At 38.3% G+C, this 26845-nt stretch overlaps 1 protein-coding gene across 2 annotated transcripts in view; it reads left to right on the forward strand.

Annotated features, from left to right (window-relative positions):
* lrba (LPS responsive beige-like anchor protein) overlaps positions 1-26845 on the forward strand; it is a 346257-nt gene that overhangs the window by 239129 nt on the left and 80283 nt on the right. For both annotated transcript variants that reach the window (XM_036583833.1, XM_036583835.1), the window contains 2 exons: positions 24050-24167; positions 25164-25266. In XM_036583833.1, the coding sequence (XP_036439726.1) occupies positions 24050-24167; positions 25164-25266 (221 nt within the window). The remainder of the gene's footprint in view (positions 1-24049; positions 24168-25163; positions 25267-26845) is intronic.

Consider the following 26845-nt stretch of genomic DNA (forward strand, 5'->3'; position numbering starts at 1 on the left):
TAGTGCCGTCCTGCAAACATCCAGCAGTTGCTGCCACCCCCCCAACCCTCCCCCCCGCCCAGTCAGCAGCGGAGGGGACGACCTTCGGCTGCGGTTGCCAGTCAGAGCGACAGGCGAGCTGAGCGGCCTATTGATTTTCCACTTAGCCTTAAGTAGTTTGTGTGCAGAGGCTAACAGCAGCTGGAGCAGGTACGTCATTATCAATGAACCTGACGAGAGCAGCTATCACATTCATATTTACCCCCCTACACTCTGCTGCAGTATTGACACAACCCATCCTGCTCAGATCAATAACTCACTGCTCTACACTCTTCACTCTCTGTCTTCACTTCAGCCGTTCACTCCGCCCACAAATACACTTTTAAAAAATACTGAAGAAGTACTGTCAGATTTCATATAAAGCTGATATTGTATGTGTGTCGAGTTCAAATACTGTGGGGAAAAAAAAAAATATATATATATATATATATATATATATATATATATATACATATATATAATTTTTTTCTTTCTTTTCTGAATTTTTTTAGAATTGTTTTTCAGTTTTTTAAATGATTCTTTCTTTGAACTATCGCTACCATGCATCGACTGGGTTAAGCTGAAATTTTAGCTATGTGCATAGATTTGTTTCAGTTTCGTTGTAACATTCATACAGTGGGTCTGTTTAACGTAAAAGGTTTTTTACTGAATTTGACAGCCTGGTATAACTGTAATGTTTAGTCTACTGTTTTGCTAACTGACTGTTGCTAAGTGCACTCTAAAGACGCTCTAAATCCAATTGGTGGATTCATTCAGAGTGGGTATTAGGTGGATTCATTCAGAGTAGGCATTGGGTGGATTCATTCAGAGTAGGCATTGGGTGGATTCGTTCAGAGTGAGCATTGGGTGGATTCGTTCAGAGTGAGCATTGGTTGGATTCGTTCAGAGTGAGCTTTGGGTGGACTCGGTCAGAGTGAGCTTTGGGTGGATTCGTTCAGAGTGGCCAAAGCTTGGTCTTGAAGAGGACGGAATTTTTGGGTTTTTCATCTTGAAAAGGACTTGATTTTTTGGGTTTTGGTCATCGCTCGGCCTCAACTAGTAATGATTTTGAACTTGACAAAAGTGGTCTTGACTACAGCCCTACGTGAGACAAAATTATTGGTTAGTGTAGATAACAACAGAATTCTGTTCAGTCCAGTGAACTTATTGTCATATTTGCAGTATTCCCAAAGCATTCTCAATTAATGCAGTGCAAACTTCTTACATCATCTTTTTTTACCCTTTTTTTTCAGAGTTTTCTATCTGTTCTAAGTCTGTTGGTTTGTTTCTCTCAATATGTCTTACTCTCTTCATTCTTCTTGTCTTATGTCGCTTCTCTTTCTCTTTTTTTTCCACTGTTAGCCTTGTCTTCTGAATGGAATCACAACACCTGGAAGACATTAAACATTCCCTTACCCCAGACAGTCATTATCATTACTCTCTCTCTCTCTCTCTCTCTCTCTCTCTCTCTCTCTCTCTCTCTCTCTCCCTCCCTCTCTCTCTCTCTCACTGTCACTCTCTCTCTTTCTCTCTCTCTCTTTCTCTTATTTTCTCTCCCTCCCATTCCCTCTTTGTTTCTGATCTCTCTCTATCAGATGCTGCCCACATTTTCCCATGCTGTATATAAATATGTCATGTCCCTCTTAAAGCTTTAATCATTATCATACAGTCTTTTTATATCCTTACAGTGCACAATGTTAATGATTCAGCTCCCTTACATGCTCTCAGCCAATCAGAAATGTCAGGATCATGGGCTTCACAAGCCCCGCTTCAAATGTATTCTTTTGTAGCTACTGTTGTGACAAGCTTTACAGAACGCTGGAAAAAACTCTAATAGTAAACTGCAGAACACAATACCTACATTTAGAGTTATTCATTCTACCTGATAGAACTCAAGGTGATAGTTTATGTGAGAAAGAAAGATAGAGATTTGTGATGGAGCAGCTTTAAATTTAAAGGCCAAAGCAAGCTGGTCTAAAGGCTTTCTGCTTGTATACTTTATTATATTCATTGTCTAGTTGTTCTTCAGTCATTTTTCCATGATGTTGTCTTTTTTGTTGGAAATGCATGTCAATTTAGATGAATAGATGAAGATGGAGTGTGTGATATGGCTGCTCTTTGTTAAAAAACAAGCGCAAGGCAAGAGTTCTCATACGTGGTCATGTTTCTGGAAGTTGTAATGCCACGTTAAACACCTGTAAACTACATCTCCACCATGTTCTCACAGCACAGAGAAGATCTCTCTCAGTGATCCTTCCTCATGCTCTTGGGGCATTTCTCTTTTTGAATGTTGGTTCCTCTCAGTGGTTTTGCCTTATGCTCTTAGGTAGTTCTCCTTTTAAGTCTTGGAGGGGGGGGTCAGGGGTTCCTCTTGCTCTTAGAGGGTTTATCCTTTTGAGTCCTGTTTACTTAGTAGTTCTTCTTCATGCTCTGAAACGTTAAATTGACATTGAACCTTTTTTATTATGTAGAGGTTCTTTTAAACCTTCAAAAGAGTTTTCAAGCTCACAAATCTCTTTTTCAAACATGATTATTTAAGGAACTAGAAGTAGGTCTTCTGTGAAATTGCTCAAAGAACACTTTGTGGCACCTTTTTTTTTAACAGTGCATGACATTGAAGCTATATGACAAGTAGAGGCATCATACCTATGATGCTGATGGGAGGCACATGCCCTTTGGCTTTTTAGAATTTTTCTTGTAATTAAACTTTACAACATTCCTATGTTGACTGGTAAATTATAGACCACCCTTTTGAAGTAGCTAGCATACATGTTTTCCGACAGAGCAGTGTAGTGACCCTCCTGTTTTGAGTAGCAGGTTGGGTCAGTATTGTATGTGGTATAGGTCTGAAACTGAGCCTCCTGAGTAATTTGGGTGCATGGTGCTCCTGATGACAAATGAAGCTCAGCACAAGTGCAGCTCCCAGCTGTGCATTATCAGCGAGGGCCACACCTCTGGACAGAAGGGCCGCTGGGAGTCCGTCTCTTCTGTAGACGGGGAGGGGACGGTTCGGGGCCTCCCCTCGGCCTGATTGATCTTCTCTCCATCATTTATCCGGAGCAGCAGCCAGCGCCGCTCAGTCTGATGGATGGGGCTGCCACTGCTGCCAGACTGGATGTGTCTGAGTGTGATTATGTTGCGCACCTCAGCTTTGGAGATGTCACCAGCATTAATCTGTGAATTTGGTCTTGTATGTGCATGAATATGGAATATTGTGTCTGACTTGTCTTACATGGAAGTTGATGGGCTTTCTTTATCTAAAATACATGAAGGTGCCTGTCCATTCTGCTCTTCTACAGCTGAATCCCCCATGTAAATGCATGTATTTTTTTGTGATTGCTTGTGGAAATGGCTGTCCTTATGTGCTCCTGTTTTAAAGATGATTGTGAAGATTGCTGGTTGTCGCTGAGAACCCTCAGCTGTTTTGTTAAGATTAGCTGATCGATGCTCTAGCTGAAGCTCTGTTGGTATGCTTTATTTTAGTCTAGGTTGCCTTTATATATTCTGGTTGCCTCCGCTGGTGTCCTTCATGTTTTTGTATCCCTATAGTGCCCCAGTTTTCTGCAGTTAATGATGCGTCCCGTCTGGCAGAAATGGCACGTCCATGGGGACCTGCTGGGTTCGGCCGCCCGTGACAGACTCTTAGAGGTGACAAGTGGATCAAAAAGCCCTCTGATCCACTTTGTCACTTTGTGTGTAAACGCACAAAACTGAATCAGTCTGAGTTGCATCACTCTCTGTAAATGTTGTTCATTTGAAAAAGACTGAGTAGTCTGAATCTTAATAAGTATTTTTTTTTCAGGATTAAGGCCTTTACACACTGAGCACAGTTTATTTGTACACCAATAAATTATTTCAAACACATGTAGAAGTGATGATATCATGCAGACCAAATGTGACACCTTACTACATCAGTACTTAATAACACTCCCTTTGGCAAATATGAAAGCTGGAAGATGCTTTTTATAAACAGCTAGGAGTCTTTCTCTGCTTGTTTTAGGAATTTTCACCCACTTTTTCCTGTAGAACACATCTAGTTATGTGATATTCTCGGACTGCCTGAGTGCACAGCATGTCTAAGATCTACCCACAGTCAGGGAACTCTGAGGGTCATTCCAAAAGCTTCAGCTTACATTTCTTAAAGTAGTTCATGGTAGATTTTTAAGGTATGTTTTGGATCATGGTCCTGTTTTAGAAGCTGTTCTCTTTCTTCCAGTTTCTTGACTCTTCGTGTCAGATTTGCTTTCCAATTTTCTGCTGTTTAGTGAATATATTTTTTCCATCTTCATGGTTCCTGTGCCACTGTCTACATAGATCTACACTCATGCTTAACAGTTGCCAAGGGCTTCTTTTCATCACCTGGTGCTCCATTTAGAAGGGTATATGAGTCTATAAAAGGAAGTTGTTCTACAAAAGTTGTAGAAGGACATGTGAGTTCATAGAAGGGTGTGTGAGCCTATAGAAGGATACAATAAGGATATGTGATTCTCTAGAAGGATGGTTCTGTAGAAGGATACATGAGTCAATAGAAGGATATGTGAGTCTATAGAAGGATACGTAAGTTCATAGAAGGATATGTGAGTTTATAGAAGGATACATGGGTTTATAGAAGGATATCAGAGTCTGTAGAAGGATACATGAGTTAATAGAATGATACGTTAGTCTATAGAAGGATACATGAGTTCATAGAAGGATATGTGAATTCATAGCGGGAACACATTAGTCTATAGAATAACGTGATTCTGTAGAAAAATACATACATAGAAGTATATGTGAGTCTATAGAAGGAGTCTATAGAAGGCTACATGAGTTCATAAAAGGATACATGAATTTTTAGAGGGAAAAATTAGTCCAAGGACATGTGAGGTCATAGAAAGATATGTGATTCAATGGAAGGATGCAAGAGTCCATAGAGGAATATGTGAGTCCTTAGAAGGATACATGAGTTTGTAGAAGGATATGTGATTCTACAGAAGTGTACATGAGCTCAGACAAGGAAACATGAATCTATAGAAGGATATGTGAGTTCATAGAAAGATGTGTGAGTCTCGAGTAGAAAGAAATGACTGAAAGATGTATATGCTAACTTGCTCATGCTAGCTTACATTTGTTAATAGTGGCATTAGCATTTTGGACTGTAGTATGCCTTTAACCCCAGATCTCTCTCTTTCTCTTTCTCTCTCTCTCTCTCTCTTTCTCTCTCTCTTTCTCTCTCTCTCTCTCTCTCTCTCTCTCTCTCTCTCTCTCTCTCTGTGTTCTGATGGGGTGTAAATAGTATTTACCTGCTTAAAGAGCTGATCTAAAACACTCTGCTGTAGCCTCTGTCACCTCTGAAGCCTCTTAAGCCCCCGGAGGATTCCTTTTCACGTCTTAAAAACTTCACTACCCCCTTTGGGCTTCCAGAAAATGGGGCGCCACATTTTTACCCTTTTACCCCCCCTCCCTGTCCCAAATCCAATTAGAGACAGGACAAAGGGGGGATTATGGGGGCTCGGCTCCTTCAGTGCACCGTCACAGTCCGTGCAAGGAGCGAGGTGACAGTCGGGCAAAAGAGAGAGCGAATGAGCGGGTGAACGAGTGGGCACACTGCGACTGCTGCTGGACATCACCCTCTCCACTGTTCTGCTGCAGTATCAGAGCATTGGGGTTTAGATGAAGGGCGGACTGCAGGGGGGAGTGTGTCGGGATGATTTTCTCTGCACTCCTCACAAAGGGCCTTTTAGACCCGTCTGTCCACTCACCTGCCATTGCACTTGTGGGCATTTCATCTCCGTTGTGCAGATCAGACTCTCCTAGTTGAATGTGGAAAGGTTTGAGGAACTGCCAGTTGAAAGGTTTTTCGATGGTATCACAACAAAAAAATCTTCCTGGCGTTTTCAAGACTGGATCCTTCAAAAACTGATTTGATGTCACTGGTAATCTGGCAGCAATCTGGCATAAATCATTTATAGTTTGGCTCTCTTTGGCTGAAATATCTATTTCTACACAGACAAAAGGGAACCAGCTTTCTTTACAGCCATTTCTATGGACAACCTTTTATACAGATATATACAAGGAAACATGAATCAATAGAAGGACATGCAAGTTGATAGAGCGAAATCTGAGTCTTTAGTAGGATATATAAGTTTAAAGATGAATTCCTGAGTATACAGAAGGATGCATAAGTACATTGAAAGATACATGAGTCCGTAAGAGAATACATGAGCCTATATAGAAGTACATGATACTATATAAGGATAATTTGGCCGATAGAAGGATACACCAGATGATAGAAGGGAGTCTATGGAAGGGGACTATTCCCTGAGTCTGTGGAAGGATATGCAAGCAGAAGCATACATGAGTACATAGAAAGATATGTGAGTCTACAGAAGGGTATGTGATTGTGTGGGATGGATATACAAGTCTGTGGAAGGATATGTGAACCGATATAAGCATTAATGGATCTGTGGAAGATACATGAATCTGTAGAAGCATATGAGAGTCAAGAAAAATGAGTCCATAGAAAGACACATGAGCCTATACAAAGAAACGTGAGTCTAAGGATGTATATATGCAAGTCTATGGAAGCATATGTGAGTCTATGGAAGGAACTTTGAAATTTGAAATAAAATTCTTCTTGCCATGAAGACAGACAAACAAATGTGTTCAGCTCTTATTATCAGGCTGTTATTGTAGGTAATAAAGGAAAGGTCCTCTGCCATTGTGTGAAATGTTTTGGCTTTAAAGATGATCATGACTGTTAGTAGCATAAGCAATGTGCAAGTGATATTTTGCAGTAGTGGCAGCACAATGAGGCGAATTGAAATTTAGAAAAAGACAAATTCAGATTTAACCAAATGGTAGGGTCTGTTAAAGAGCAGGCACTACCTGCCAAATTTCACGCTCTTCTTCTCCTCACTTATGTCACCTTTATCCTCCTCTGAGGAACAGAAGATAAAGGTGACAAAAGTTTCCTCCCAGAGAAACCCTGGAGCCATTAGAGCAGAAACATATTGGCAGAATGTATCTCTCTTTCTGCTGATCCTGGTTCTTATCTCTCTGTAATTACCTTTCTAATGACACCTTTTCTTCCTCACCTGGGGCAGGTTGGTGGTAATAGGTGCTTGTTTGAAAGTGTTGCCTTTAAAGCTTTAGAGAAGCTTAGTGTCAGAACCGAAGCCCAAACAGTAGTGCTGTTGTGTTTACAATGCGGATAATAGCTTTCGCAAATCAATAGATGAACACAAACACACTTAAGACCCAGTAACATTTGTTTGTTTTGTTAGATAAGATAAACTTTATTGATGCCCAAAGGTAAATGCAAGTAAAGCACAGTGTAAAAGTATGCACTTTTATAAATATTTAATACATAATAAATATATATGTATGTACTTGAAATCACTTACCATATTGACAGTTTTTTGTACTGTACACAGTAATATCTTACAATCTGGATTTTTAATATAAACTTCATCAAAAGGTGTTTTATGTGTTTATTTAATATTTCACTATTCAGTATTTACATTTATCTTTTGATGAGTTACCTCCTTTGAGATTTACTCTCCACTTTTCCTAATAGCCACAATACTGGATGTAAACTGTCTTAGAACTTCATTCTTGCTGTTGTCACTGATCTCAGTAATTTTGTAATTCTACAGCTCTATTTATTACTTGGAACAGATCATCATTTTTTACCAATTCAGAGTATCTGAAACTTGTGAAGTTCTTCAGGACCAGCAGATTATTAATTTTCATATTTATTTTCTAATAATAATAGCTTATAGAGCATTTTTTGTACGAGCGGCAGCTCACAGGGCTTTACAGACAGAGGATAAAGTTTAACAGTCACAGAAGAAATTAGACTTGAGTTTGACTTTAACTTTTATATTGTTTCAGATACAGCAATACAATAAGAATAAAACGTCATGAAAGTTTTGATGAAAATAAATCTTGCTCTTGAGTGATGGGAAGATGGCAAGCTGGGACAGGGACAGCTGTTAACCGGTTGGTCTACATCCCCACCCTCACCTATGGCCATGAGCTTTGGGTAATGACCAAAAGAATGAGATCGCAGATACTAGTGGCAGAAATGAGCTTTCTTCGCAGAGTTCACTCTACTTTTACCTCAGTCACCCGGTAGGAGCTCAAAGTAGAGCCACAACTCCTCCACGTTGAGAGGAGCCAGTTGAGGTAGTTTGGGCATCTGACAAGGATGCCCCCTGGCCGCCTCCTCTTGGAGGTTTACCAGGCACGGCTGACTGGGATGAGACCCCAAAATCGAAATCGTCCTAGGACACGCTGGAGGGATTAAATCTCCAAGTGGGCTGGGAGCGGCTCGTGATCCCCCAGAATGAGCTGCGAAAGCTGTGGGGAACAAGGTCATCTGGGATTCTCTGCTTTCCCTATTGCTACCGCAACTCGAGCTGGATCAAGCACTTTAAGAAATGATTGAATAAATGATTAAAAGCATCTTAATAACAGATCAAGTTAAAAGCATATCTACAAAAATAGAGAAATTTTAATTAAAAGCTACATTAAGGAGAAATGTTTTCAAATGTTTCTTAAGTGTGCACTGAGTTTCATTGCCTGAAACCAAATTGAAACCTGGATTGGAACTGAAACAAAATCTGAAACCAGATTAGTTTTATATTGATGAATTGATGCAATTCTAAACTTTTGAGCAGCAATTCCAGGCTTTTGTGATAGCATTTGTGCAGCTGAATGCAAAAGTTCTAACACTCTTGGTTGAATTACATTTTTTGTCAATTGTTGAAATGGGAAAAAGTCATGTACTGCTTTTCCAAGCAAAAGCACTTATTGCACAGATAAGTTGTATCTTGTAAATATATATATATGTATCTTGTATCAGTTGTAAATATATATAAATTTTAAATAATTAAGTTTTTTTTATTTTCAAAGTAAAGAAGAGTTAACACATTCTCTACAGATTATACAAATATGTAATTTTTCTGAAAAGTTTCTATGTACTTGCTGAGTTTAGTGGAAATCACTGTGTAGGCTCAGAAAACTTCTGAAAACCACTGTCTGTGAAAACAGGTCGTCGCTGCATCCACAAATGCAAGTTAAAACTCTAAAACACAAAGAAGAAACTGTATATAAACAGGATCCAGAAATGCTACCACCTTCTTTGGGCCCAAACTCATTTAAAATGGACTGAGGTGAAGTGAAAAAGTGTCTTATGATCCAACAAATCAACATTTGAAATTCTTTTTCGAAAACATGAACGCTGTGTCCTCCGGGCTAAAGACCACTCAGCTTGTTATCAGTGCATAGTTCAAAAGCCAGTATTTATCATGGTATATATAGAATGCAAAAGTTCTAACACTCTTGCTTGAATTACATTTTTTGTCGATTGTTGAAATGGGGAAAAAGTCATGTAGTGCTTTTACAAGCAAAAACACTTATTGCACAGATAAATAGTTGTAAATATATATACATTTTAAATAATTATGTTTTTATTTTCTAAGTGAAGAGACGTTAACACATTCTCTACAGAGAACACAAATATGTAATTTTTCTGAAAAGTTTCTATGTACTTGCTGAGTTTAACATTAAATAACTAACAGTAATAATTAACTAACAATAAATAAACAGTAATTGTGCATTAGAATGTGCAGAAGTGTGTTCTCTGTAGAGGATGTGTTAACTTACACTCACTTAGAACATCAACAAATACATGAATGAACAAACTTTTATATATCCAAAATAGTAACTGTGTAGGAAGAGAAAAAATGTTCTTAACTTTAAAGCATGTTTTTTTTCCTGTATTTTTTTTTTATTTCTATCCATTCATTCATCATGAAGTGTTTACACAATGTAAAGAACAGCTGGAGTTTGAGTGTAAGCAATTAAATATAATTAAATACTAAAAAAATGAAGTTACAGGATTTTAATGTGACAGCAGTGTGTAGCTGTAAAGATTCTGTTTTCGGTTCTTTATGCTGCAGAGTATTCTGCTCTCTGTAGCTTTAAGCAAACTAAAAGGCTGTCTGTATTTTGCTGCCATCAGCCGTTTAAATCATTAGCGTTTGCGCTAGCTCCATGCTTTCTGCCCAAAGCACTGCTACTGAGCCTCTGTAGAGCCTTTAAGCCCCCTGAAGCGTCCACAGAAAGGCCAAATGTTTAATGAGTCATTGTGTTAAAGGATTCAGTTCTTCTCCAATTAACCCCCACAGCTCCCTGTTACTGCTCTAAACCCACACAACTCTCCCTCTCTAATTCTCTCCATCTCTCTCGCTCCTCCTTTCTTTTATTCACCTCCTGAAAGGCTAAGCTGTCTGCAGGAGAGGAGAGAGTGAAAAGGCTAACCTGTTTGCGGGCGCAGTGATGAGGAACAAAAGGGTTTTAATCCTGTCAGGCTGAGTGCAGGCTAAATGCCTCCAGAAGGCTCTGGTCAGTGGGACCGCGACACTCAGAGTCTGTTTATTCTTCTGCGTTTTGCAAAAGCACTTCACCCTCCACTGTTCATAATGCTGGGTTGGAGGTTATTATTTGAGTGCAGCAGGCTGTTTCACTGTAAGAGCTGTTAAGCAATTTTAAACAGAATTTTCTCATTTTCCAGTTATGAAAGCTAGACCAAAAAAACGAATAAAGTTCAAGCTTAAAGTTTGCTTGGAAAGTCTGTTTTAGCTATGCTAATGCTAGCTGCTTATGTCTGACACTCTGTGACATACTGCTATCTATAAATATGGTCTTAAGTTTAAGATTTGTCTGAGATTTCAAACTAATATGTATCAATTGAACTCCAGACAAGCAGTATGTTTAGATGACTGATGTTTATGTATCAACATCAGTCCATCATGTACTTGAAAAATATCAGATATCAGAATTGACCCACAATTTAGTCCATGGTTATAGATAACAGTGTGTCATACAGTGTTAGAAATCACAAGAACTCCAGACAGAAGCATGTGGTGATTTAGCACCATGCTAATTGCCGGGATATATGCCCGTTCCATTATTTGTTAGCTACAGTAGCCTCATAGTTCTAGATCTAAAACTAAAGAAGCGAACTTCAGACTTGACCTTAGGAGTAGAAACAAGACCACGTGTCGTCTGATTTGTTATTAACCAACCCACAATGCAGTCAAACAGTATCTTTAATTAGTTTGGCATGCTTTGTGGGATGTATTTTATTTGGTATTTCTGTTTGAAGTAGTTGCTGTAACAGTTCTGTTAGTACCAGAGAGCTTTTATGTCAGTTTAACCCTCACAGCTCCCACATGGCTTTTATGCATTGAAACGCCTCTTTGTACATCCGGCTCTGGTGAAATTGTGTGGAAAGCGCTGATTCTAATCTTTAAATCTATACTGCGTTAGTGTTTAGAAGTAAAAGAAATGTTTTATTATGATTTACATTTTAGGAAAAAAAGTATGAATAGTTTACTTTTTAAATGCAGACATTTTTTGGGGAAAAAAAACCTCGAATTGCACAACATAGCATTTTGGTGAAAAAATAAAACATGCATTATGGCCTGTGGAAAAGTTATGGCACTTTTTTTTAAGTTGTGCCTTTATTTTATGTTTATTTTTTCCAATATGTTCACTGAAATTTGCAGAAAAATACCAAATTCAAGTTTGTTCTCCTGAGAAGATGTGTGAACTTTTTCACTTAGAAAATCAATAAAACGCGGAACTTGACCATTCCAACTTTTGTGAATGGCTATATGTGTATAATTTCAACAGGAATAAAATATATTACGTCAGCAGTGTTACTGCTATACAATTTACATACATTTGGCGATAATTATATTCACATAATATATTTATTTATACAGAAATGATGCACACATTTGAATTGGAGTTTTTTTTAGTATAAGGGTTAAAGCAGTTTTTCAGACGAAAGCATGTCATGTGCTTTTTCAGTCTCATGATTTCTGACTTTGTGCTCTCACACTGAGACTGTTTTTCTAATCCTCCAGCTTTAAACCTTTAAACTCTGAACCATAGACTGTGTCTCTCTTTCTCTCTCTCTCTCTCTCTTTGTTTTGTGTCCTGCTATCACTCAGACGGAACAACAAATCCGGCCTAATTGGCTGCAGAGTGCTGGTGGGGAAAAGAACTGGGGAGACGGCCACTGTGATTGGCTGGGCTGCAAACCTGGTTATCCAGGCGAGAGTGCTCCGCCCCCTCATTAGCGTGATGAACTTGTTTGGTGATGAGGAGTGACGTGTTGTGGAGAGCGAGTGAGAGTTGTGGCTTCAGTGCTGTAGCACTAGGGCTGAGTGGAGATGAGGGCTGTATGGGTTTTGTTTGTGTGCGTATTGTGTAGTATGGTGATTGGAGTTTGTTGTGTTTTGGTACAGGCTTAGTGACTAATCGTTTTTATGTCAGAATTGTGATTTGAGTTAAATTTTCAAATCACAAAAGCTGCAGTTTCAATTAGAGCCAACAACATTGTTTTAAGTGTGGTAACACTTTATAATAACAGGTTCCTATTAATTGTAAGTTAATCACTGTCTAATAGTCTGTTAGTAATAGATAATAAACATGTAATTGGTTCTTACACATTAGTAACTGCTACCATTTGAACTATTACATATTTACTTAGTGGCATGCAAATGTTTAATAATATGTTTTATTAAAATGTTTAATAAATTGTTCATAAATCTGATCATAAATTATAATTATAATATAATCATAACAATAGACAATTAATAATTATTTAGTACTCAATTCAAAAATAAACCTGAAATATTAGGTATTTGCTTTATCATTCATAATAATGAATTAATTAACTGACTGAATTGTCCATGTTTGGTTTAAACAACTAAATAGGGATTTACTTATAGGGATTTTTCTTCATGCTTAGTTAATCATTCATTAGCATTTATTGGGTCCTTATTATAAACTTGCAACTTTATAATGTATAATGTAGAACTTCATATTACTTTTTACACTTAAATGTAGTACATTTATGAAAAGTATTAGTAAATAACAATAGCACATAAGTAGTAATTATTAACAAATTAACAATTAACATTAACAAACAGATAATGATTACGTTACTGTTACCATCTAACCTAATAACATGGAGCTTGTGAATTGTCTGTATATGAGTTAGGCCAATCAGAAACACCATGTGCTGTGGCATCACAACCACATCTAACTAGCGGTTCAACGCACTACATTCGGTGTTCAAGTCTCGAGCCTTAAACAGATGGTGTTCTGGTCGTCTTGGCTAAAATAACAGGCCTGAGGCACGTCCCAGCTTTGCATTCAAACACAGGCTAGTTATAATGTAAGAACTAAGTTAAAGTTATGCATTAGTACATCAGAACGTGCACCACACACAAGTCTTAAGTAATTGCTACATTTGTACACCTCCCCAGAAACAGGTGTCAGTGTTGAGAAACCAACAAAAACCACAAATAGGCCACAAAGAAACCAAACACATGACTTTTTTGGTTAACTAAGCAAAAAAACCTAAATACTGCATGCTGTGATTTTACTTACAGCTTTAATAATAACGCCTGTTTAACTCAGGTTAAACTGAGGCTGCTGTTGTGTCTGTTAAAAAAACTTGATATTTTGTTGTCCTGAGGAAATATTATAGAATAAACAAGCAATGACTTGTCAGCATACTTCAGTTGGAAAACAATTGCTTACACATTTTGAAAACTTCTGCACGTCATTCTCTTCAGGATATGTTTATAGATTGATTCTGAACATGTTATCATGTTAAAATAATGTTTGCATAAGTTGTTAGTTGACTGATGGATTTGTTGTGAAACCAAATTTAGTAAATGGATAGTTTGAAACTAAATGCTGTTACTAAGGACTTTATGTACTTAAGTACAAACTTAAGGTTAGTGGAAATGGAATTACACTGATTTGTCAGATTTTCTGCATAATTCATAAATCATTCAGAAAGGTTTTGTGTGAAATGGTTCATTGCAGAAACTCATGTGTCTTTACGTTGCTGGCAATAGGAACCAGGGGTTGTGGTGACAAATACTCAAATATAACCATTTTATTTACTACCCAAAACCACCAGTGAACCTACATAGGTCTTCTAAGTTTTAAATGTAATGTTGAGGATGATGACCACCCTAGAGTTCAGACCTCAGCATCACAAAATGTGTTTGGGATTATTTGAATCACGAGAAAATGTAAAACCAACGTCTAAGACTGAACTTTGGCCCAATCCCATTTCTTATTTTTACCCTTACCCCTTGTTTTTGAGTGTTACCCTACCCCTTGGAACTGAGTTACAAGAGGTAGTGGTTGAAATCTTGCCCTGTTAAATGGAACAACCTTAAAATAAAATTAACATTATTAACAGTGGTAAAGTAAGCAGTAAAGTTCAGCAACCTTGCTGCTGGTCTTTAGTTAAATTTAGGGCATAATATGCCTTCAAAGAGGGAGGGATGTGATAATTATTTATTATCGCCCACCCCTAATTCTTCCACCTCTGTTTGGAGTGTGCCTCTGAAAAACCTCCATTTGGAGGGTCATGAAGCACTAACTCTTTGTCCTACCTCTCTATCTCAACAAGAATCGGGACACCCTTCCCTTAGACGTGAACTCGCAAAACAGAGGGCTAAGGGCTAAGTGGTAGGGGCGAGGGGTGAAATGGGATTGGGCCTTTGTTGGTGCAGAGTTCTTTAAAAAAAATGAAAGTGAGTCTTCTGAAAAGAAAGGAAGCTGTAATAAAGGTAGAGTGGACACATTAGGTACTGAAAAAAATATTAGAAATATATATAATTCTATTTTATATATATATATATATATATATATATATATATATATATATATATAGTATATATTTATATATATATAGTATATAAAAAGTATCTGATATCTTGTGAACCAGTTTGAAGAACAAAGTTTGGTTCCAGATTTCTCCTGGATGCCTCCAACATTACATTGATTTATTACATTCTATCAGCATCTGATTTAATTTAATGAAGTATTGATTAGATAAAGCAGGCATTGGGTGGTAACTATGGGTCTTCCTTGAGGAGAGGCCAGAAAGTGGTTAAACAAATACATTCACAGATACATTGTTGGTATTCCTACTAATGTTTTACTAGTGTTTTTTGAGCAAATAAACACTGTCCAGATAAACACAATACTTGTGCTTAATGGCTGTTTTGACTAGAATTTAAATGAATGAATGGTGTATTCTCAAGGTACACAAGTTTTTGTGTGCAGATATGAAAGGCAGTGCAGTGGGGTTGTGTAATTGTGAGAGAAGGTGTGGGTGAGAGAAATGGTCTCTCACAGATTACCCCTCCCCATTTTATTTCAGTGAATTCTATCAACTTTTCCAATATCGCAGCTCCTCTGCGTTTGTGCATGCGCGTGTGATGTTGATGGATCACCCCTCTTCCTCCTGCTCATTAATTTCATCACCTTATCGCCCACGCCACTTCATCTGACCAAAAGCTAATAATAAATACCCCATCCGTTATCCTTTAACTCAGCTGCCCAGGCGGAAGAGCTTAATAACAGCATACAAATTAAACTTCAATCACTTCATTTTACTGCACACTCCGCCACATTAACCACCACAGAGGGGCTTTCCCTTTCCTTCTATCTCTCCCTCTCTCTTTCTCTCTGTCTCTCTCTGTTTCTCTCTCTCTCTCCCACTTCTCTCCTATCTCCCTGTCTCTCCTTTTTGTGTCATTTGTTGTATTAAAAATCTAATTTACTCAGTTTCTTCCCCTTTTACTTGACTGTACTTCCCCTTGTACTCCAGTGTAGTTGGTCAGTCAAGAAATGTTTGGTTTTTGGAGTTTGCTTTTTTTAGTTGTCAGTACACAGTAAAAAATCATCAGACCAACCTAAAAAATTGCTTCGTGTGGTAACAAGCAATTGAACTAGTTTAATTCAGCTCAAAAAATAACATTGATTTAAATAATTGTTCATTCAAAGTGTTTATTTAGGTTGAATAAATCTAGTTACTATTGATGATGGTAAAGTATTGGAAAATCTGAAAAAAATATCTTTTTAGCCAAAATCATATTGTAAAACAGTGTTTCAGACATCAGGCTTGTAATAACTTTCTGTGAGGGAGCTTTTAGAGGTGGATGTCTGGTTCCTATCACCACCAGTGTGATCAATTCTGATTTGGTAAGTTTCTGTAGAACGGAGCATTTCACCCTAAACCACTCTGAATGACTTCGTTTACATCTTAACCATTTGATTATAAAAAAAAGTCTATTAGATAAATTCACATGGTTTGAGGCAAGTACAATTTGACAAATGCTAATTGATGCTTGTTAGCTACATTATCCTCCTAGCTCTAGGTTTCAAACCAAAGAAGCAAACTTCAGCCATGTCTTGGCTGATTGATTATATTTGGGGTAAGGGAGGTCATTTTCTGTCAAACTATCAGGTTTGTTAATGCTTTATAAGCAGCTGTAGGGTTTGTGTTAGCGGACTACAGTCCGTTTCCTTTTTCTCACTGTGAGTTTTCTTATCACCTCCTGAACACAAGCACACACGCTATAGCGACACTCATGCTCTATCCTCTCTCATTCATCTTACAGAGAGGGCAAGATAGCGCTCTCTTGCTCTCTCTCTCTCTCTCTCTCTCTCTCTCTCTCTCTCTCTCCCCTTTTTTCAGGCTGCATTTTCAATTAAATTCCATTCAGCTGTGTCAGAGACGGAGCGATGCTCCCTGGAGTCTCTGAGAGAGTGTGTGCAAGACGCTGTTCTCTCTGAGGGTCCTCTGGCACGGGGACAGTGTGTGTGTGTGTGCATGTGTGTGATGTGTCCTTCTTCATCTCGGACTCATTTCTGTTCCTGACAGAGACAAATGACAGCACTCAGAAATGAGCCGCTGCCTCCAAACAGCCTCTCACCATGTTCAGCGTTCAGGCTTTTGTTGTGTTTCTGGCTTCTTTCTCCTGCTGCTCTCAGAACCTTCATCACATCCTCCGCAATTAACTCCAGCTTAAGCAGCAGTGCATATTATAAAGCAGGTAGATACGATTCCACAGTCTGATTGGCAGAGCAGAATTTGAAAATGCTCAATATACATTTATATTCATTTTTATTAATAAGCTGTTAGTTCTGGCTCTGAAGTGTTTTTCATTTATTCATTGCACTAAAATGTTAATTTTGGTTTTGAAAATCTCCAAAAAAGTAATTGGCATCATTCGCCAACCATTCTTAAAAATATATATATTTTTTTTAAACTCACACTGTTTTCCCAAAGATTCTGACATTTACTAGTGTTTTCTTATTTGAAATTTGTTCTTAGGTAAGAACAGTTCTGCAGTTTAAGAATGTCATTATTCTGATCTACTTAGGACCTTTCTCAAGAATACATTTAAGCTGTGCTATCCCAGGTGCTCACTAAGGTGTTGCTAGGCTGCTGCTGTGGGATCTCAGGTGACTGCTAATATGTTTGTGGATATAAGTGGGCTACTGTGCAAATTCGTATGGAATGACTGAGGGGCAGTGTGAGACCTTTGTAACAATGTTTCAACAAATGCTGTATGAAAACTGCATGTCCTATTGGTTAAAAAACCACAAGCAACCTATTTGTGAATTGACTCTTCCACCCTGCAAAGTTTTGTGGTTGTAGCTTGTTGTTCTTGGAGTAGCATTGCACATTTTTGACTAATTGAATGAACAGTTCTTCCACCCAGCAGTGCAGTTCATCAATAGAGAATGAGAATAATACAAAATAGCATTTTCACTCATTTCTGTTCCTGTAATGTTTGATTTACTGCTTCTTTTCTCTTTCTACTCTTGATGCTCTGTCATATCCATCTCTGTTGCGCCCTGAGTGCTGTATCATCAGTCCAGCTGTGACAGCATGTAGCTCTCAGCCACTGTGCTCTTATAGAGACAGAATGGACTGAAGGTCAGAGGTCAGCTCTTCCTCTGGCTGGTAAATTGCTTTGCTGAATTGATGGTCCTGTGTAGAGCTGAATGTCCCGGTTTAGATGAGGGCTCCATTCATACACGTGTTATTCTCAGCCTGGAGCAGAATCATGTAGACGTGGATATGTGATCAATATTCCTGTCTTCATTATAGTTCTTTTGTTAGCTCTTCTCCAAGCTTTTTTAAAGGAGCTGTATCATAGAACGCTAAATTTGCAAATAATAAAGTTTCAAAATGTTCCTGTCTATGCAGTCCATAAATGGAAACTAAGCTATAAAAACAGCCCATGTTTAAGATTTTTTTTTGCGATGTCACAAAAAAATAAAAAACAGGTAATTTACATCTAACCAATCAACAGTTTGGGCACCACTGCTTTAAGCGTGAAGTGGATTCTATTGTCTATATTGTCTGTATTCAGTACTGTGTACAGTTCCTCCAGTTACAGTTGTATATACACTGTATTTTCAAACAGAACGCTGATCGTACCACGGATCATTTCAGGATGTATTGAAGTGTTTTCTAAATACACTGTTGTAAGGTCAGAGGTTTACATCACTACTCATCATAAATTGTGGTATTTCTCCAGCTAAAGCTAATGGAGCTCTAGGAGAGCTTCAGTTAATTCATCATTTAATCGTCATTTATGCTTATTGACATCACTGCATTTGTAGGAACTTTACACCTGTTTTTGGTTTAAGCCACACCAACTGTCTGTTTAATTGCAAATAAAAATATTGTTGATGATTGAACAAGTATAAAGAGTGGTGAGTCTGAGCTCCTGCACTGTGAGGGTCTGGAGTAAAAGTGAAGATGAGGAGGTTTCTGCGCTGCTCTGTCAGATCCAGCATCGCTGCCTTAATCCACATTTAATTGAACTCAGGAGACTCTGGAGTGAGAGTGCAGGGCAGACATTGAGCTGAGCCCCAGCTGCTGTCCTTCAGCTCCTCCACACTCTAATGAGCTCTGCTAGTGCGGCTGCTAGCCTCACATGCTAATGCTAGCCTTAGACACTAACCACTAACCACTGCATTTGAATTTTTCTGATTAACTCCTCTCTAGAATCCCTGTGGACTTCTCTCTCTCTCTCTCTCTCTCTCTCTCTCTCTCTCTCTCTCTCTTTCTCTTTCGCTCTCTCTTTCTCTTTCTCTTTCTCTTTCTCTCTCCTGTCCGTGCAGTAATTAGGCTCGGACGCCTGAGACAGGAGAGCAGAGAAACAAAAGGTGGCGGAGGCTAAAGATAGGATTAACTCACGTCTGAATTACACACCAGCGTCAAACGCCCTGACAGGCATCAGGCATCCCGACACGGTTTCTCTGACAACAGCCTCGCATTCCTCTGAGACATCGCCACAGCGCGCCGTTTCTTTACAACCTCGCTCATTCGCTCTCTCTCTCTTTTATGTTGTACTAGCTGGCAGCGTGTTACTTAACCTCTCTGGCGTGCGAGTTATTCCTCTTTAATAACAGTACAGAACACACGGAAGAGTGTGTACATCAGTTCCACATGAATAAAACATAGTACATCAATGCTGTTTATTGCCAAATAGAACATAAAATGAAAGACAGACCTGAGTTATTGTAATGTATTTATTGATGTATAATGTATTTATCTCATATGTCTTATTTGCTTATATTTGACCCTGAAGAAAGATTGGGTCCATTTTGAAATCAGTGTATGTTGTTATAGCTGTATGAGTGGACACAGGAAACTTAATCTGAATGTATCTATTATTTTCATTAATTCAATAACATTATTGTAAACACACAACCTAAAAATAAAAATCGTGATTTCCACAGAATGAACACACTTTCCAACTTTCATCACTGATGTTCAATGAGAGCAACAGTGGCTGCATGTTTCAACCAATGAGTGCATATATTATTCACTATATGGCCAGTATGTGGACATCTGACCATCAAACCTATTTGAGCTTGTTGTACATCCCATTCCAAGCTCCCACTCCTTTTGGGAAGGCTTTCCACAAGATACTGGAGTGTGTCTATGGGAATTTGTGCCCATTCAGTCAGAATTTTTTAGGTCAGGCACTGATGTTGGGTAAAAAGACCTGGCTTGCAAAGGTATTTAGTAGAGCTTAGGTGAGGGCTTTGTGCAGGCCAGTGGCCACACCAAACTTGTTAAACCATGTGTTTATGGAACGCTCTTCGCACACAGGGCACAGTCTCTTTTTAAAGGGGCTGCCTGGAACAGGGAAGGACCTTCCCCTTCCTGCTGCCACAACGTTGTAATCTTGTAAATGTCTAAAATGTCTTTATACACTGTAGTATTAACATTACTCTTCACTGGAACTAAGGGGCTGAGCCCAAACCCTGAAAAACAGCCCAGACCATTATCCCTCCTCTACCAAACTTTGCTATTGGTACAGTGCATTCCGGTAGGTAGCGTTCTCCTGGAATCCACTAAACCTAGATTTAGAGGTGTAAGTAATGAATTACATTTACTGTCGTTACTGTAACTGAGTACAGTTTTCCCTGTAAAGGTACTTTTTTGAGTAGAATTAAATCATAGTACTTTTATTCTTACTTGAGTTCATTTTTATTGAAATACTTTTACTTTAATTTTCCTAACGTTACAGAGGAAAAATAAATTGTGAGCGTATCAGCTTGGAAACCTGTAAGAACGATGCGCGGTTAAATTGAAAAGATTCACCAATCAAAAAACAGCAGCTCCGGCAGGAAAAATACTACAGAGATGTCCAGTTTAGTGAAGAAGGGCAGAGGAGAAGGAAACTAGCACACACGAAGAACAGATCGCATCCAAACGGTCATCTGTGTTCATTTTTACATGACCTAAAGAAAAGGGCGTTTTTATCAGCGGCCATACACGAAAACTGCTGAGATATGCTTTCACAGCTCAACTGAGGCAGCGTTAGCCGAGCTAGCTGATCTGAGCTAAACAGGTACCGTGCTTACGGTTTTCTTCTTTTATAATGCTTCTGTTTATTAAACTTGAAATCTGTTGCGTATATTTTATTACAGTGCCTGTCACCTACTTTAGTTAACAGGTGTCGCCCACAGCCTGCAGTTTACCACTTTATACAGCCTAGTTTAGCTCTTGTTTTGGAGATAAACGGTCGTTTATGGCTGTGAGACAAGAAATCTAGTAAAGTGCAGGTTATTCATAAACTCTGGACAGTGATTCTGTCACGCTGTCGTTCTTTAAGCTGACTGGCCTGATCTGATCCCTCCCCACCTCCTTGCCCCCCCCCATCTCTCTCTCTCTCTCTTTCTCTCTCTCTCTCTGTCTCTCTCTGTTGCTCTCTCTTTCTTTCTCTCTTTCTTTCTCTCTCTTCCTTTCTCCTTCTCTCTGTCTGTCTCTCTTCCTCTCTGTCTCTCTCTCTCTCTCTTCGTCTCTCTGTTACTCTCTCTTTTTCTCTCTTCCTCTCTTTCTCTCTCTGTCTCTCTCTCTTCCTATCTCTGTCTCTCTCCCTCTGTCCCTCTGTCTCTGTCTTCCTCTCTCTCTTCCTCTGTCTCTCTCTTCCTCTCTCTCACTGTCTCTCTCTGTCTTCCTTTCTCTCTTCCTCTCTCTTCCATTCTCTCATCCTCTCTCTCTGTTTCTCTCTCTCTCTCTCTCTCTCTCTCTCTCTCTCTCTCTCTCTCCCCCCCGTCTGCCTTGGTGTTTGTCTTTAACTGTGAAAAACTGTGTAGTTGTTTAGCTGTGAAATGCTGTAATAATATCTGGTTCTGTAGCTGGGTAAATTGCTGATGTTGCTGCTGATTTTAACGGTAGAAATGTTCTGAACTGATATCAGTGAAAATATTCAGTTTGAAGACTTTGAATGTGTTTATTGTCTGTAGAGGTTCACACTTATTAACGTAAGCTAGAGTCCAGGGAGCTGATGGGCAGCAGGACTCTAACTAAAATTATATTATTAATTAAGCAATCTAATCATAATTTTCACTTATTTATTTTCTTTTAAATAAACTTAATTAAACAGTAACAGCCTCTGCACAGTCTTTCAGGGATTCTAAAATACATTATTGGAAACAGATGAACTAGGACATATTATATAATCATCTAACCATGAAATGCATGCAGTGTAATGTAAACCTTGTTCCTTACACAGTTCACAGATAGGTGTGTAAATGAGCACTAGCAGAGCAGACTACGATAGGTTTCAGCTCTCAGAACCTTTTCCCACATATTATCACGTTTTGCTTTAGTGTTTTTCTGTACAGATTATTTCCAATGATGTTGCTGAGTCAGCTCAGAAATATGTTCAGGTTGTGACAGCGGAAATACGAAAAAGTAACTGAGTAACTCAGTACTTAAGTAGTTTTTAATGAAGTACTCATTTACTCTTACTTGAGTAATTTTATTTACTAATACTTTTACTTGTACTTCAGTAAATTATCACTACAGTAACAGTACTCTTTACACCCCTGCCTAGATTCGTCCATCAGACTGCCAGATAGTAAAGCATCATTCATCATGACTGGGATAGATCGAGCGTAGATCTGGCATCCTATGTCAGTGCCTTTTAAAAATTACTGAGCTCTTCAGTGCGAGTCATTTTACTGACAATGTTTGTATTATGGAGGCTGCATGGCAGTGTGGTTGGTTTTATACACCTGTTAGCGAGTGTGTCTGAAATACCAGAACTCAATCTATTTGGCCATACAGATGCCTCTTGGTCTTGCTGTTGATCATACAGCTTATGGATTGTTACACAGGAGGCTCTCGAGTGGAACTGCGGCTTCATTTTGCAGTTGCTTTTGTTAGTTTGCTGCTGGTTGACTTATGTATAACTCTCCCATGGGCACTGTACAGCATAGTCTGCTGAACATATTGCTTTAAAAGACATCTAAAAGCTGTATTTGAACAAGAACACTACAGTCACAGATTCTGTCAGAGCAGCGTATAGTATGCGGCAGCTGGGCTTCAGCCTGCGTTACTACAGATGCATTGAAGCATCAAACTGAAAGAATGAGTTGCTTTAATATTGTATTGCTGTTAATTGTATAACTTTGACAACATTGATTTATGTGTAGTCCACTTCATAACAGTGCCATAACTAGTGGGGGCAAAGAGGGCAATCACACTGGGGCCCATGGTGCAGCGATGAGGCCCTGAAAAATCTTTACTGGATAACTTGTACAGATACTGACACAGTTGTACACCCACCACTTATAGAAAAATCCAGTTGCATCCAGTCTACCCACACAGAGCTGACCTCTATTTATCTCCCTTTAATTCATAATGCAGCTCATATCCATGGTACCCACTTTCAGAACAGATCCTTAACAATATGCAACATCATATATTCATTATGTATAACTCTGAAATCTTAAACAGGAGATCTGACATCTGTGTTAGAGTTAGATCCACATTATGTTGTCATATTTTACTAACTGAGAGTAATTTTCCCATATATTTACTATGTAAGCCTTAAAAGCGGTAGGTTCACATTTTTTTATTTACTTAATAATAAATGAGAATTTTATTTGTTTTCTTGAGATCTTGAGATATTTAAGTCATTATTACAATGTAACGAGACAAATCTTAGAATTTCAAGAAAAATCAGTGTTCATGAAAATGACTTAAATATCTACACAAAACAAAGAATGAATATCACAGGAAAATGGTGTAAATAAAAAAAATTAGATCTTTTAGGGCTTCTGTGATATTTTTGTAACAGTGAAATATTGAATAAAACGACTAAAATGCTTTAGCTGTTATCATTGTTATTGTTTTTCAAACAATACAAAATAAGAGAAATGATTGAAAAAATAACTGATTCCACATTGTTGAACAGTAGTGTATGTCTAGATCATGTGAGCAGTGTATAAAGTGTCAGAGCGTGTGATGATGAAACCCAGTTGTCTTTCCTGTATTGACTGGAAGGTTAAAAGTTGATTGATTAGCTCCAGCGTGCGCTACTGATCACCTTTTAGTGAGCTGTCCCCTCTTTTACAGCGCATGAATGGGGCTCATTTTGCTCTTTAAAGAATCTCTTCTTCATGAGAGCTGATCAATACTGAACATTCATCCTGCTGCTGCTGAGCCGCAGCAGAGCCGTGATGAATGAGGCACAGACAGCTCCACCTTCTTCTACTGCATTCACCAGCACTGCTCTCACACTTTTACCTTTTCTCTCCTTACCCTTCTCTTCTCTTCCCTTCTCTTTCATCCCGCACTTATGTTGCTGTGTTCATTTTCTCTCTGTTGTAGATTCTGGCGTATACAGAGGGTCTACATGGAAAATGGCTGTTTACAGAGATTCGGGCGATTTTCTCTAGGCGGTATCTGCTGCAGAACACGGCGCTGGAGATCTTCATGGCCAACAGGAGTAAGAACATTGAAACTGTAATAGCTAATCTAAGCTAAACTAAAATAAGCTAGATCTGATTTATTTAGCCTGTACACAGGTGGAGGAGAAATTATGTGAAGTTTGCTGATTTGATAAAGGTACCAGAACTACGGTTGGAATATGGTAAGAACTATGGTTGCAAATTGTGTGTGATTAAGAAAAAACATAATGTTATAAGGTTCTAAACCAATTTCTTAGAACCAAGAACTTAGAATCAAGCCAAGAACCATTTAGGAACCTTTCTGGACATCTTCCTGTCCGCACAAAGGTTCCTAAAGTATGCATAGCATTTAGATTCAGTTCAGGTCAGTTCAGCTTTATACGTATACCCATATTCAGTAATAGGGCACTCTTAAAAATAAAAGTTCCAGAAAGAATTCTTTTGTCACATAATATAAAGGTTCTAGAAATTGGATATAATCTTTACATTATGTAGTTGTTCTTTGAAATGGTTCTTTACCCTTACAAATCTCTTTTTCACATATGCTTCTTAGGGGAAACAAAATTGGTTCTTCTGTGGCATTGTTCAAAGAACATGTTATGGTACCTTTATCATATTTCATCAAGGAACAAAACATCTTCTTTTTGTGTTTCTCTATTTATGTCCCTTTTTATTTGTTTTTTTTTTTAACATAATTTGAAAAAAACATGAACTGCTGTTTTCATTTCATGAGAATTGCATGATGAATTGACTAACAGACCTTATCCAAAAGACTTGAAAAATCTTCTTACCTTAATTAACACTAATGTAAGATTTTTTTTTTATTCTTCTCCTGTAAAGTTACTATTTTGTAGATACAAGGTTTTGTTACATTAGTAATTATTTGTGTTGCAAAAACATTAGTGAAGTAATGAGATCTAACTTTAATTTTAAGACATTTAGGTTTCAATTACAAAAAAGATTTAACTTGAAATGATTAAAGACCAAAAGAAAAGAAGTGTGTTTAACTAGCTGTGTGTATGTTTTTGTTTTAGCTGCAGTGATGTTTAACTTTGTGGATGCAGCAACGGTGAAGAAGGTGGTCCACTGCTTGCCCAGAGTTGGAGTGGGCACTAACTATGGTCTTCCACAGACCAGGTATACAAACAGACCAGGATATTAACAATCAACAATCACCCTCTCTGAGCTCTTCTCACAAAATCCTGTTTAACCTAATAAGACACTGTAGAACACACTCAGTTTATATCACAATACCTACATTTAGAGTGAGTTATTCATTCAACCCATTCATGTCACCCCAGCTCTCTACTCTCTCTATCACTCTCTGTCCCTCTCCATTTTTACTCTGTCTCACTTTACGCTCTTTCCTTTTCTCATTTTACTTTTGCTCTTTCCCTTTTTACTCTCTTTACTCTCTCTCTCTGTTCTCTCTCTCACTCTCTCTCTCTCACTCTTTCTCTCTCTCTCACTCTTTCTCTCTCTCTCTCTCTCTCTCTCTCTCTCTCACTCTCTCTCTCTCTCAAGTCTGTAACTGTATGTCTTTGTGTAAACAGTCAGTGTTTAATATTGTCGATGACGTGTGTTCAGTTTTTTGACAGTTTTTGAGTGAAGTTTGTGTGAACAAGAGTGTGGAAGTGTGAGTGTATGTATGCTGGTGGCGGGGTTAGTGGGGGGTGTTGGTGTAACTCAGTCTAATTGCCTTCACACAAACACAGTTCACATCATTTATTTATGTGCCCTCATTGATATAAACAGAGAGTGTAGCGCGCCTGCAGGGCCAGTCTGACTGCACACGTACCACAACCTATAGCTCTGATATGCAGGCCAAAATATCCACTTACACATACAGAATTGCATTATATACTAAATACAGTTACATTACAGTATATTTTATTTAGATTTAACCAGCAGAACTTAAGAAGGATTGTTTTATCACAAATAAAATGACGGTTGTGATTTGGTCGCAGGTATGAACCGAAGGCAAGAGATTTGGTGTGGTTTTGCCTTCTTTTAGCTATATATCTATCAAATAAAACCTAGAAAGGTGTCCATGTTTTGCACTGTATAGATGATTCTCTAATGACTAAAGTGTCTTTGATCTGTCTTTCTGAAACATTACACATTTTTGAAATACATTTGTTGTAATTTGTTTTCTTTCTTTCAGGAGCCAGAAAATGTAGGTGTGATCATTTTTGGGTGTTCATGTCATGAGAAATTGAAGAGAGATAATATCCTATACAAAACTGCGCAGTTACAGATAGAGCCAAACAACTGAGTCAATATCAGGTTTAGCACAGCTTTTTCAAATAAAGACATAAATTAATAATTAAAGTGAGGAAAATCTCAATTATCTCAGATAACACAGCTAGAATGCTTCCCAGCAAGTCAGATTATGCTATTGGAACTAACTATTGTATAGTTTGTAATATATAAGTAAGTTCAGATATCTGTATATTTGAATGACCATGCCCACTTCAAGCATCGTTTTCCACAGTTTCCCTGAAATTCCAGGAGCGTTACTGGTTCCTGGGTGGTGTTCTGGCTGACAGTGTTGTTGTGGTGTGATTTGGGCTGCAGGCCGTTCAGAGCTCTAATGACTGTAATCCCGCACTGTGGCAGTGATGAATTCTCTAATTTGCCGTTGTTTTAATGGGCTGCAAGGTCATTTATTTTTCTGTCCAAATCTGAGCCAAGACTGTAGACCATCACCCAGCTG

The sequence above is a fragment of the Colossoma macropomum genome, unplaced genomic scaffold (assembly GCF_904425465.1).
Source record: "Colossoma macropomum unplaced genomic scaffold, Colossoma_macropomum, whole genome shotgun sequence".
Lineage (NCBI taxonomy): Eukaryota > Metazoa > Chordata > Actinopteri > Characiformes > Serrasalmidae > Colossoma > Colossoma macropomum.